Source organism: Medicago truncatula, chromosome 7 (genome assembly GCF_003473485.1).
Source record: "Medicago truncatula cultivar Jemalong A17 chromosome 7, MtrunA17r5.0-ANR, whole genome shotgun sequence".
NCBI lineage: Eukaryota > Viridiplantae > Streptophyta > Magnoliopsida > Fabales > Fabaceae > Medicago > Medicago truncatula.
In genome coordinates this window covers 45,633,221-45,646,193 of record NC_053048.1, presented here as the reverse complement: position 1 = coordinate 45,646,193, position 12,973 = coordinate 45,633,221, and the positions used below count along the sequence as shown (strand labels likewise).

Here is a 12,973-nt window from a genome sequence, read left to right as displayed (position 1 = left end):
CTCAAAAAAACAATTATAATGCAAGGAATGGTAAAAGGTTACATTAATATATGATGCAAAATTATGAAGGTGTGATAACTTTAGGGCAATAAGATGATTGTTTTCTTTTTACAGCAAGGCACAATAAGATCATTGTTGAAAAGTACCTAAAGAAGGGGACTCCTTTTACTAGAATTTCAAAGAAAGGGTTGAGAACATGAAGAAAAGTTAAGGAAGCATGTTCTCAATTTGATATGATGTTGTTGGCCATCCATATTCACCACCATAAAGTATACTCATAAGTCATAACCCAATTGGATTGTTCCTTTTTGGATTTGTCCTAATGGTGGATGCTAATGTTAAATATAAGTTCTAATTAGCCTCTAATCCTCCATGAAGTTCCCCCTGGGACTTTTTCCCTTATTAGTCTCCAAAGTCAATATTTTGTTTCATTTGTTTTAAAAGTTTACCAATGTAAAATGCATTCTAATCTTATGATTAGGATTTAAATTTCTTACAATAAGAAAAACAAATATTCGTAGCAAACAATCTCAGTCGTTAAGTTAAGATTAGACGAACGAAATTATAAAATAAAAGGTTGAAATATTAAAGGAGTTTAAGAAAGAGATTGATCATTTTAATATTTACCGTTAACATTTTCCTTTTCTTCTACTAAAGTTACATTTTTTGTTTCCCTCTAAATACGAGAGTACTTTAGATCCAACGGTTAAGATCGAAAACTCTGTGACTCGATTAGCATAATTTTTTTTCTAGTTCCAACTACAATATAGAAGAACTCAACTCACACATCTTCTCTCTCACACCATTGACATTTTGTCACTCTTTACTTATTCACTTTCTTCTCAGCAATTGCCAACTACTACAAGCTCATTCTCTCTCTGTTTCTCTGTGAAAAGGGTAAGCAAAACTCTTCATTGTTTGCAAAATCTTTCACATTTTCAGAGAAATTCAACACCTCAATTCCCTTAAACACTTTGATATGTCATCAGATATAAGCTAAATTTATTGAATCTACCTTCAAAATCAAGAACAAAGTAGTTTACATTCAAGTTATTATTATGGCTAGTTGCAAGTTTTGTTGTTGTAATTTTGCTTTTCTAGCGTAATAGAGGGTTTGGTTCTGTTTAATTTACCGATTAGGGAGTAAAGTTTGAAGCTTTTGTTGGTGGGGTGGTGAGAATTTTGTGGTGTGAGTGATGGGTTGGGATTGTGTGGTGCTACAAACAGTTGGAAGAGAACCGCCATTAAAACGGCGAGCTGGGTTGCGGAGGAAACAAGCTGGAAGAGGGTCTTACAGAGGAAGTTAGCTAGCTAGTTAGGGAAATTTGATTTGATTGGTTTTGTGTGATTGGAATTTGGAGGGTTTTTCTTCTTTTTTTTTGAGGACTAATTTGAAGGCCCTTTTGCTTGAGGGTGTCTTTGAGGTGTAAAAGTTTCTAACTTTTTATAAGGGGAAGAAGAAGATGGTTAACAACTTGCATCAACTACTTAGAAGTCTTTGTTTCAATACTCAGTGGAATTATGCAATCTTTTGGAAGCTCAAACATAGTGCTCCATTGTATGTTATTACTACAACTCTTACTCTTTCTTCTGTGTGCATCACATGCATTGAATCTTTTATTTGGATGTTGGCAAAATAGAATATGTTAAATGAGTTGAAGTTGTATTTTTGGTCTTAACCCTCAATCCCTCCCTAGTAATTTGGAGTTCGGTATAGAGGTAAAAGTCTTACTAAAGATTATTCCAGCAAGGATTCGACGAATGATTCGTCCTTAGCTGAAGCTCGTTAACCATTTGAGTCCAACCAATTGCATGTGAAGTTGTAGTTTTGCATGATTGTACCGCTTGGTCTGAAATTTGAATTGGTCTTTTAAACATGTCCGGTTAGCTTAATTGGTTGTATAGCGTATACATCTTGTTTTTATTGATAACAATCAGATCATGTTATATTTTTTTTTAATCATCTTTTAGTGTAAAGGACTAAAGATTTTCCTTTATGTTCTTCCTTAACTTTTTTTCCCTTCTATGTTAGGTGATTTTCCATGCCTGTCTTTATTTTGGATAAGCAAATGTCAGTAAATTAGTGGTTATGTTACGAATTCACTTAGCACAAATAGTTATGCATTACCTTAAATTTTCGAGATGTGGTAATTTTTTTTTTTTTTTTTTGTGCAGGATCTTGACATTGGAGGATGCTTACTATGACAATTCAGATTATTTTGACGCTTCAGAAAATAAGTACTGTCAGAAGACCTTAGAACAGATTGAGGGTGGGAAATTTTCACATGACGCTTTGGGGTTAGCTGTTGCAAAGATGCGGTATAATGCATATCCATTAGGGCAAGGGTATGATTAATCAAATGCAACATTTTGAGATTTGAAACTTTCATTTAGGTTGCCCTCGTCCTAAGAACCTTCGTTTACAGTATTGTTGGACAGGTAGCCGTTACTGGAAAGCATCAGTGGATCTGTGCAGATAATAATCAAGTTACAAGTTCTGGCTTGTCTTTTGAGGTGAGAATTCTTGTTATTTAATATTGTCCCCGGCCTTAGAAAATTTGAAGATCTCGAATTTGTATTGGGTCATGTCACTATCTAACTAAACTTCCAACCGTTCTCATTCTTCCCCCTTTTCGTTTGATTTTCAGTTTGTTGATGGGTGGCAATCTCAATTTTCTGCTGGAATTAGGGTATGCTTACTGATTTATTAGAATTGGAAGTGAACTTTCTATGTCTATCTGAAAATTACAATCACCTCACAATACCAATAGTAATACCAAGCAGTGTCGTTAAATGGTAGCTATATGCATAGCAGAATTTGAACAAATCACTATTGTTCAGCGTTATGCTATTTAGTACATCATGTTGTCAAATAGCGGCTATAGCACTGCTGCATAGTTGAATTGGAACAAACTGCTAAATTCCGCGATCTACAGTTTACAACACTTATAATAATGATAATGGATAGTTTAATGTTGATGGTATATTTGGAAAAGTATGGTTCATGTGGTAATAGGATTTAATAAGACAAATAACCAAGCCATTACAAGACTCCGGTTCATTGTTCTTTTTTCACTAATTGCAACCAAACTTTATTGAAATAATATAATGTTGCGTTCCACATTTGTGTACTTTATGCAAGAAACCTAGAAATTCGCCGATAGAAAACAATTTCCTAGTCTGCATCACTATACTTTGTTCGCACTGAAGTTTTTCATTGACAAAGCTTTTACTTTGCCTTTTAGACAATTGTTGTTGTGTCTGTAGTCCCACTAGGCGTTGTTCAGCTCGGCTCTCTAATAAAAGTAAGATGAGTACTTTTTTTATGTTTATTTCCTTTGCTTGAGCAACATAATATCTCTTCATGATGCTTGCTGTTCATAACATTCCTTGTATTTGTTGTGATTTTAAATTTTATTTGCGTTCTTTTGCTTGAATATATCACGACCATTCAGATTTCATGACTTGCTTTTATTTTGTTTCTAGCGTATTTCTGTAGTAGCTAGCTGTTGATTTAGATATTGGCTAAATACTTGAACAATCCAAATTATATACTAGAAAAATATGTACATGTAACTTAGTGAAAAAGAAAGATAAACAAGTGAAGCTGTTATCAACCCTCCTAGTTATGTCATTTGAGGACTTAAGCATAATGTAGTTCTGTTAGCTACAAGTACTCTAAATTATAATTTACTAAACTAGCTACCGGAACCTGATGATTTGGCATGAAATCAAGTACTGTGGTACTTGCTAATGCCGAACTTATGGATAATATTGTTATAGATATAGATATCAATCTGACGTGATGTTAGTATGGAGAATAAGTTATTTGTTCTTTTTCTTTTTTAATATAAAAAGTTGCCTAAATTGGTAGAAAGAGTCAATTACTTAATCCAGAAGTAGCTAATTAGTTTTTATTAAAGATTTGTGCCTATTTGCTTCTCTTTCTTTAGGTCTTGCTCTTAATCTCTTTGTATAATTTGTTTAATTTTATTCTATTGTCATGAGCTGTTCTATGATTTTGATGGATTGTAGGATATTTCCAGGATATAAACTTATGAGGAAGTTCATTTATTGTGTAAACATTTGATAATTTGCGTTGTTTTTGCCACCCGCTGCTGCAGGTGAATGAAGATACGGGGGTTGTTAATCATATAAGAAATCTTTTTTTGTCTACTCAAGATTACTCAATAGATCACATTCCTAGTCAAATACAAAGTAGTTCGAAGAGTTCTTCATCTCAGGTAAGCTTCTTCGTACACTGACCTGGATTGCCTGCAGTAATAATTCTACACAGTTTCACGCAGTAATCAATCTCGACCATTGATTTGAGATTGGACGACTCAGTTAAACGATCTCGATCATATATCTTGATTTGTCTTATTAAATGTTAGGGGGTAAGGGATTTGTGTAACAATTCGCATGGCCATTGTTACGCGTTCACTAATATGGAAAGCGAGTGGAGTTATGCCATAATTATTTATAACCAGGATGTGCCGAGCATTATCATAAGGTTTACACTTCTTTTTTTCAGCCAGATGTCTTGATGGAAAAATCATCTTCGGATTTTATGCCTGCGTGCATGAGGAATAAAACAGTGGATGTTTTGACGCCCCTTCAATGTTCTGGGAGGAACAACACAACTCATTCTGCTTATTGGGAAATGGGTGATAATATGGTCAAGCATGAAGGGGCCGAGCTCTATAGTGATGTGAGTCCCATTTTGCTTCAGTCAATGTCTGATATGATTAATGTGGAGCATCAGGAATTTGGAGAGATAAGACCTATAAACTCGAGAGAGTGTGAAGGGGGCAGTAGTGGCTGCAAAAATATGATATTGGACTCGGAACAAAATCGCTCGTCATTTTTAAACAATTCTGCTATAAATAATGCTGGCGTCTATGATTTAATACACCAATCGGAAAAGAATTCCTCCTATACACCGTTGAAGTTTCCGGCTGGATGTGAACTACTTGAAGCACTTGGACCATCTTCTTTGAAAGGGAGTAAATATTTTGATTGGTTGGCACAGGTTAATCAAGATATGAAAATTGTGGATGTGCCGGATGTGTTTAACACTAGTCAGCTGACTTCTGAATCTCATCCAGAGCATCTTTTGGAAGCAATGGTGGCCAACATCTGTCACAGTAGTAATAATGATGTTAATAGTGAATTATCATTTTGTAGATCAATGCAATCTGCATTGAGTTCTGGAAAAACAATCGATGCTTCTATTCAAGATGTGCACACTATAGATCATACTTCTCTTGTCAGAGAGGACAAAAACCATTGTTTGAGTTCATCATCTAAAGTTGTTTCTTCTACATGTCCTAGTGCTTGTAGTGAACAATTTGAAAGATCTTCTGAACCATCTAAAAACAGCAAGAAGAGGGCTAGGCCCGGGGAAAGTTGTAGACCTCGACCAAGAGACAGGCAACTGATCCAAGATCGAATTAAGGAGCTTAGAGAGTTGGTACCAAATGGAGCTAAGGTAACTTTCTGTAATATTTTCGCACCTGTTTTTGCTTTTTGAATGATGGTTGCAGTTCTGGTTCATGTGGCTAAACATTTTATGTTAACTTCAACAGTGTAGTATTGATTCACTACTGGAGCGCTCGATAAAGCACATGCTCTTTCTGCAAAGCATAACTAAGCATGCTGACAAGCTAACTAAACTTGCTGATACTAAATCAAAGGTAAGGTTTAGAGGGATTTGAGAAATATGTCCTCTGGTCCATAATCTGTAAAAAAAAATATTTGACTACATTTTATATAAGCTTTTGAATGCAAATGACGACATTCAGCATTTTTGTTGATTTTCTCCCTTCTTTAATTAGCACTACTGCAATTTTGTAGTTGCATCATATGGAAACAGACATTCTTGGATCCTCTAGTTCTGAGCAGGGTTCAAGTTGGGCAGTTGAGGTAGGGGGTCATCTGAAAGTTCATTCAATATTAGTGGAGAATCTTAGCAACAATGGACAGATGCTTATTGAGGTACGTGTGAGTATGACCTGGAATATTACAATTTGATTTATCAAGTAAAAAAATTAATTAAAAATTATAATACATAATACAAACACAGAGAAAAACTCCCCCTGTTGAGGTATTGCATACATTCTCTATTCTCATTCTGACTTTTCTTGTAGACGCTATGTGAAGAGAGCAGCCATTTTCTTGAAATAGCAGAAGCTGTAAGAAGCTTGGGGCTTACAATTTTGAAGGGTGCAACAAAAGCTCGTAATAAGAAGATATCGATATGCTTTATCGTTGAGGTAAGATAATAACTAACAGAAGATTTATTTTCTCTAGAATCAAACCAAGCCAACCGATCTATAGGAATAAGGCTTGGTCGTTGTTGTAGACTGTAGAGTCAAACCTTCTTACTGCACTGTTTTTTTTAATTGTTGACGTGACAACTGTTATTAAACTAAGGGAAACCAATTATATATAATTTAATTAAAATATATTTAAAAAATTATTGCATACCAGTCATTGAGAGTTTATTTGTTGTAGTTGAAAACATCAGATACATTGAGATTATATAAATTTCATTTGCATGCCTTTTCTTTACTAGAACACGAAATTCTAATACTAACATTTAACAAGATATCTTCTTCAATAAAAAACATCTAACAAGATATACTTTACCAATTGAAACTGCTCCATGGATTTATTTTGTTTTTATATTAGCTATCAAGTCATTGTTGTTGATGAATGATGAACAAATTGTGTATCAGGGTGAAAACAACAGAAATGTACACAGATTGGACATCTTGTGGCCACTTGTTCAGATACTACAATCCAAGAGCGTTGTGTATCAACAGTAACTGTTTGATTCGTCGAAACTTCGCGGCCGTTTATTGGTCACCAGAACTCATTCTTGATCTCTGAAATGATTGATGCTCAGAATCTCCTACCCTTGTAACGAGCAAGACTCAGTTTGTTGTTTTTCTTAAGTTTGGGTTGGAATATATGATTTTTATTTGATTGTATGTTTGTGTTTGGCATTGAAAACAATACAAAGCGTTGACCAGATTTATCTTTTGATGGTCAGTTAAAATATAGTGCCACCTTTTTGATGTTCCAGATTTATCTTTTGATGATCAGTTAAAATATATAGCCTTGAGAGCTTAATAAGAAAACTATGGAGAATATACTGCAACTTGCGGTTCATTATATATTGTGATGTGGTGTGATTAGTTATCAACGTAAAATCAAATTTTAGTTTCTATAAATGGATGAAGTTATTTTGAATCACTTGCAATCTCTAAAACAATAAAAAATGGTTGGACTGTGGTTGATCCTAGTGGTAACTTGCAAGGGATTTGGGCACATTAAGCAAGTGGTCGCAGATTTGTTTCCAGATTCTTTGCTCAATGAGAAAAAGCATTTTCTTAAAAGTTAAAAGCAGCACTTGCACCTGAGTTAAGAGATTACCTTCAATGGTTTGTCCACGTCTTTAATGAATCTTTTAGTTCATTCTGTTATTTTATGAAAAAACGGGAATGTTGCTAGTATGCTACTTTGTTTAGGTTTAAGCCTATGTGTCTGATCTTTGTCTTCCTCTCATGGCCTTCACTCAGGAACTAGATGTAGTTTTGCCAGCATCTATTTTCTTGATATTCCAAAAAAGGTCACAAGGTGGAATAAACAACCGGCACACAAAGGACCTTTTCAACACCTTTCCAAACAACCCTTTGAGTCAATATAAGTTAAATAATTCATATTCATATCTAAAATATAAACGAAAAAACAAGCCAGTCTTGCATGTATTGGACAAAGTCGCAGGTTTTTTTTTTTTTTTTTTTTTTATGTCAGATCTTTTACTTATCGAATGGAACAGCATTGATCGAGGCCATTGAAGAGGAATTGGGGGAGAGGGTCCGGCAAGAAATCTCTAACGACAAAGAAGGAAAATTGAATGGTAAAATAACGAGGTGCATGGTGGACCATATATATGATGGTGGTCCAAAATAAAAGCAACTGAAACCAATCTTAAACAAACAAGTCATTCAGACAAACGGTTAAGCCAAAAGTTTCGTTGGAAGTCTACTCTTGAATTTGACACTTGACACATCAGTGGAGAATACGACATACACGTATAACTAATTATTTTACCAATTATTCAATATAGCAATAGATAATAGAGTTATTGTACTATCAAACCTCACCTTGAATTGAAACCCGCCATTTGATGTTCTCCAACCAATACCGATTCTCAAAATCATTAATTGCTACTGTGCTTGACCAGACAAAATCTGAGGAAATAGATCCCATAATGTGAATCAACAACAGATAGATTAGACAAGACTTTTAACAAGTCTCACTGAGCAACCCTATTTGTGTCATAGTGCCTGTTTAGTATCATGTTGGGTAGGAGATAAGAACAAAATCACAGTGGCTCACTCTGATCTTGCCAAACTCCCGCGATACTGAACAAACACAAAGTCAGGTGAAAAGGGTCAAAGAAATCAAAGCGGGGAACATGTAATACAACAGCAACTTCAATGGCAGCCACACTTTTAGGACCTTTAATATCGAATTCGCTAGAAAGAACGAAATCAGCAATCTCCACATTTGAGCAAACAGAATCTAATCATTTTAACTCTCCTTTTGGTGGGACAAGTTTAGCAATTGAAAGATAGTTCCTAATGTCGAGCAAAAGAACAATATATATGCATACATAAATCATGTGTAATCCAAGTAAGACTGATGCTACACCTAAAAATACAATACTTGGTGGGGAGATTTGTGCTGGTGCCAGACAAGCACTAGCCAGATCCTGGGAAGTTGAGGAATGGGAATACTGATCAACCAGGGAACCTTCTTGCAAAATGAGTCTTGAAATTTCGGCTACTAGTAGGTTTTTGTTTTGGGAACCTTCTTCTTGGGTTGCCTTCTAGGAATGGAATTTTTCATCCCAATAAAAAACAACAAAGCTCCAAAGAGAGCCATATTCTGCAAGGAGTAATACCATACCATTTAATAAACAATTGTAACAATACATGAAGGAACACTGTGACAGTAGCTTGAAATCAGGCATTCCAACATGAAAATACATTAAAAAGATAGTGAGCCCATGGCTCTAACCTGTGTGAATTTGATGAAAAGTTGAATATATTCTCCGTCCTCATTGCCATAATTATAGAAATCATACAATATTGGAGTGGCGATCAACTGGTGCAAAAGCTACAAGGAGAAAAGAACCATATTAAACAGGGCACTAGACATGAAAATAAACTCAATTACAAGGAGAGAATTCAAACTACAAACCAAAAGTACAGCTCCGAACGAACTGCCAAGTATGAAAAGAATCCCTCCAATGCCCTTGAGAGCAATAGCCCCAGCAACTAAAAACTTTATCTGTTCATGACATAAATTAAATTATTATATAAATAAACATAAATTTTCTAGATACAAAGCAAAGTAATATGCACGTGAAAAGGAGTGCATCATTGAACACATAAATGTAGATAAAGGGATGACAATATGCATAACAGATAAAATGACGAAAGAAAATTCAATTGTTTTCCATTGTGATGTTTCATAACTTCCCCAACATCTTTATCAACCCTCCACCCATTTCAGTTTTCAAAAGCTGTATGAACTTTTTAAAGTTGCTGAGAACATTTTTATCATTCATGTCCAACACTATCATATCATACTGCTTCCTGAGATCCCAAAATTATGATGGGCAAGCAGTCAAGCAAGTTAATACCTTTTTAGGATTATACGTTAATACTTTGTCCAGCCTACATGATAGTTGTTTTTTCAAATGGAAAATATTCGTATAATTAGTATTATGTTGGGAGTGGAAGGAAATCGAACTTTCTCCCACCTTATCATTTCATTTATTAGCTCTCTCACTCCAACCACCAAACCAACCAACATAATAGTCTTAATTGAACCCATGCATTTACAAAGGCATAACTTACTTTGACCATATTTTTTAACTAATATATAAATACAAATGTCAGTATATAAGATGTTGTTCAGTTAGTCTCAATGGATATTTTCAAAATATCAATTTTTTTTTTTTATAGATAACTAAAGATATTAATGGTCAAAGTTTTGTATTGACATGTGTGAATTGGTTGACTGCAACATGTATTTAGGAATGCAGGGAGTATTAAGTACTCTTGTAGGTTTTCATATACAATTAATCAGGCTTCTCACTTCAGCCATCCCTATACTTGATGATAACAGAAAAATGCATGATCATTACTAAACTCCTAAGCAGTCCATGTAAGACTTCACTTCACTGTAATTTAACTTTCTTTTTCCTTGTGTTTTAAATTTAAATCATGCTTTCCTGACATTATTGATACTGAGAAAGAGAACAAGACTAACATCAATTTCTGGAAGATTGAAGCCAACTTGTGAATCTACTTTGTGTATGAAGGCATCAAATTTCGGTCTGATTGCTTTTGCTGCAAGTCCCCCATCAACTCCATAGTCATTAAATCTGTGAGAGGAAGGAAAAATAAAGAAAAGCCATAAAAAATCAATTAATAAACGAGTGCTTCTAGAATTCAAATGTCATATGAAAATAAGTTTCAGCTCCAAATCTCTGATTAAATGTGATCAGTCAGCAAGCACTAGCAATAACCAGCAACTTTCTCAACAAGTACAATGAAAAATCCCAAAAACAACTTATTAAATTCAAGCAAACCAACTTAGCTAAAAAATTAAACATGGCATAGTATAGATAAGAAAATGGGCACACAGTGTTCACATCATTCCACATCAATCAGAAATCAAAATCCACGAGCAATGGCGATCAGAAATTCAGAGTAAAATAAATGCTACAGATATATCTCCCTCAAAGAAAGATATAAAAACTAAAGTCCATTTTGGATTAGCTTCCAGCTTATATAAATAAAATTTAAACTAAAGGGTTATGCATAGCAATGTTATGTCTCCTAGGTCCATGAATATTGGTTTTGCCATCCAAAAAGGTCTAGCTGCGCAGCTTGTTGCCCGCTTGCCTCCTATTCATGTGTAAGTAATATTGATAGTAAATTGATAAAGAATATCTATACATAAAATAAATATCTTGTCTTGCCTTTTTGAACTAAGATAAATAACTAAATAAGTATTTACTTTCTAACTAATAAATAAATCTGTATAAAAATTATAAATAATTATGCATAATTTAAATAAATGAGCTTATGAATAAAATTAAAGTTCCAAAGTTTAGGTCAATTAATGAGAGAAGCTATTAGTTATCATAAAATAATTTCAACTTTTTCATTTCAATGAGTGGTTGTGAAAAATACTCATCCATCCAAACTAGCTCTAAATTTTAAAAAATTTCCGGCTAATTTCCCAGCTTGACAATAACACATAACGCATCATAAACAAATTAAACAGATCCAAAAAAAAAAAAAAAATATCTGCTTCAAATAGATCTACTAAACAATTTTCTCTGACAAGTGGTTTAAGTCTTAAACGAAACAGATCCAAACGATGCAACAACAATTTCAGTAGAAAACAAAATCACTTCAAACCCTTGTATTTACAGAAATTACAATAGTAATAATAATAATAATAATAACCAACATGCATGATTATTTTTCAAAAAAAAAAATTGGAGAAGAAAAAGAACTAACTCTTGGTAAGCAGAGAGGATGAAAACGGAGGCGAAGAGAACTCTTCCGAGAAAAGAAGCGAAAGCCATTGAAGAAAGAGAGAGAATCTAGGGTTGAGTTGGTGAGGTTTTTCCCGGTCAGAGATAGAAAAAAGAACAAGACCAAAGAGAAAGAGAAAAAGAGAGCGCCAGCGAAAATTGAAAACGAGAGAGTGAGAGTCGAGGGTCATATTGTCTTTTCATTTTGGGTACAAATAAATAAATAAATTATCGCAACTACTTTTCGCTTCTAATAATGGGCTTCATTTTACGACAAACTTGGCCCAACTAGGATTTAGGGGGAGTTTACGAAAACAGAGACTTTCCACACCTCCCTTGTTTTACTATATTCTTGTTGATACCAACTTCAGTACGTGTATATGTATCCTCTTGATGAGGATGTCTAAATAAATTCATGAATTTTCATTGACAAAAAGTAAATTCATAGACTAGCAAGTGGTATTCTCCAAATAGATTATATTAGTTATTTGTAGTTATAATCATTGTTAACATCATATATTTAACGTTCTTTTACTTGATCATCGTTAGCATGAAAATCTTTTAAATAGAGATAAATGGAAAACTAGAAGGAATTTTTTTTTATATTAAACTAAAAACATTCAATCAATTGCTTCAAGAAATAATTTCAAAGTGAATAATATAGTCTTATTTGTATTTTTTTTAACAATATTGTGTATTTGTGATTTCCATATCAGACGACTTTGATAATTTATAGTACATATGTTGTTTCAATTGAGATTTCTTTAATTAGTGGAAAATGAACCCGGTACCCCGAAGTTTATAAGAATCACATACTTTATGCATCAACTATTTGCGCTAAACTTCGGTGATATTGATTTGTATCATGGTAAATTAATTATAAATTTTGGCATCAATGATACAAAGTTGAAATATTAACAAAGTTGAATACCATTCTAAAGAATATTAAACCTCTCAAAAAACAATATAAGAATATTATAGTATATTTTTTTAATAGATTTATAGTTTTATGAGTGTCTGGCGGGAACTAATATATCTGTTATGTTAAAAAAAAAATTCTATCAAAAAAAAAACTTGAGGAGTAGACAATCCAACAATATCAACAAATGTTTGACTTGAGATGAACATAGTTGATCGATAATCAATGATTTCATCCCGTTAAAGTTTGTGGATACATAAGGAATGAATTTGAATTTAATTATCATCACTAAACAAGAATATAAAGACATCAATTTATACTTATATATAAAGAGATACCACGATACGACCAAACCACTTCAAATGACATAAGATTTGAAGAAGTATCATGGAATTTCTATTAGTGGTAGAACCACTTTAGGG

The 12,973-nt window shown here is 33.6% G+C and overlaps 2 protein-coding genes across 4 annotated transcripts; one reads left to right on the top strand and one right to left on the bottom strand.

Annotated features, from left to right (window-relative positions):
- The first annotated feature begins 744 nt into the window (after window positions 1–744).
- LOC25499239 (transcription factor EMB1444) lies at window positions 745–7,181 on the top strand. 3 transcript variants are annotated; one of them, XM_013594419.3, is made up of 11 exons: window positions 746–1,558; window positions 2,176–2,346; window positions 2,427–2,514; window positions 2,649–2,690; window positions 3,246–3,305; window positions 4,125–4,244; window positions 4,535–5,491; window positions 5,589–5,696; window positions 5,857–5,997; window positions 6,150–6,275; window positions 6,741–7,181. In XM_013594419.3, exons 1-11 carry the CDS (start codon window positions 1,464–1,466, stop codon window positions 6,828–6,830), a joined length of 1,998 nt encoding a protein of 665 aa, XP_013449873.1. In that variant the 5' UTR covers window positions 746–1,463; the 3' UTR covers window positions 6,831–7,181. The 3 variants fall into 3 exon arrangements, with proteins under 3 accessions (XP_039684101.1, XP_013449874.1, XP_013449873.1); XM_039828167.1 differs by lacking the exon at window positions 2,649–2,690 and having other exon boundaries at window positions 745–1,558; XM_013594420.3 differs by lacking the exon at window positions 3,246–3,305 and having other exon boundaries at window positions 745–1,558.
- A 1,325-nt stretch (window positions 7,182–8,506) lies between these two features.
- Window positions 8,507–11,804, bottom strand: LOC25499238 (uncharacterized). The gene is made up of 5 exons (XM_013594417.3): window positions 11,616–11,804; window positions 10,354–10,468; window positions 9,277–9,366; window positions 9,094–9,192; window positions 8,507–8,961 (listed from the first exon to the last, which is right to left on the bottom strand). The coding sequence occupies exons 1-5, from the start codon at window positions 11,681–11,683 to the stop codon at window positions 8,860–8,862; spliced, it is 474 nt and encodes a 157-aa protein (XP_013449871.1). The 5' UTR covers window positions 11,684–11,804; the 3' UTR covers window positions 8,507–8,859.
- Between the last annotated feature and the right edge of the window lie 1,169 nt (window positions 11,805–12,973).

What these genes read in the sequence shown, in the direction of transcription:
- LOC25499238 (XM_013594417.3), bottom strand. Translation starts at nt 11,683, where the DNA reads ATGGCTTTCGCTTCTTTTCTCGGAAGAGTTCTCTTCGCCTCCGTTTTC. An exon ending in ATCCTCTCTGCTTACCAAGA is followed by an intron (nt 10,469 to 11,615) that starts GTTAGTTCTTTT and finishes TTCCTCTCACAG; the next exon opens with ATTTAATGACTATGGAGTTG. An exon ending in TCAATCTTCCAGAAATTGAT is followed by an intron (nt 9,367 to 10,353) that starts GTTAGTCTTGTT and finishes TGTCATGAACAG; the next exon opens with ATAAAGTTTTTAGTTGCTGG.
- LOC25499239 (XM_013594419.3), top strand. Translation starts at nt 1,464, where the DNA reads ATGGTTAACAACTTGCATCAACTACTTAGAAGTCTTTGTTTCAATACT. An exon ending in CGAAGAGTTCTTCATCTCAG is followed by an intron (nt 4,245 to 4,534) that starts GTAAGCTTCTTC and finishes TCTTTTTTTCAG; the next exon opens with CCAGATGTCTTGATGGAAAA. An exon ending in TTGCTGATACTAAATCAAAG is followed by an intron (nt 5,697 to 5,856) that starts GTAAGGTTTAGA and finishes GCAATTTTGTAG; the next exon opens with TTGCATCATATGGAAACAGA.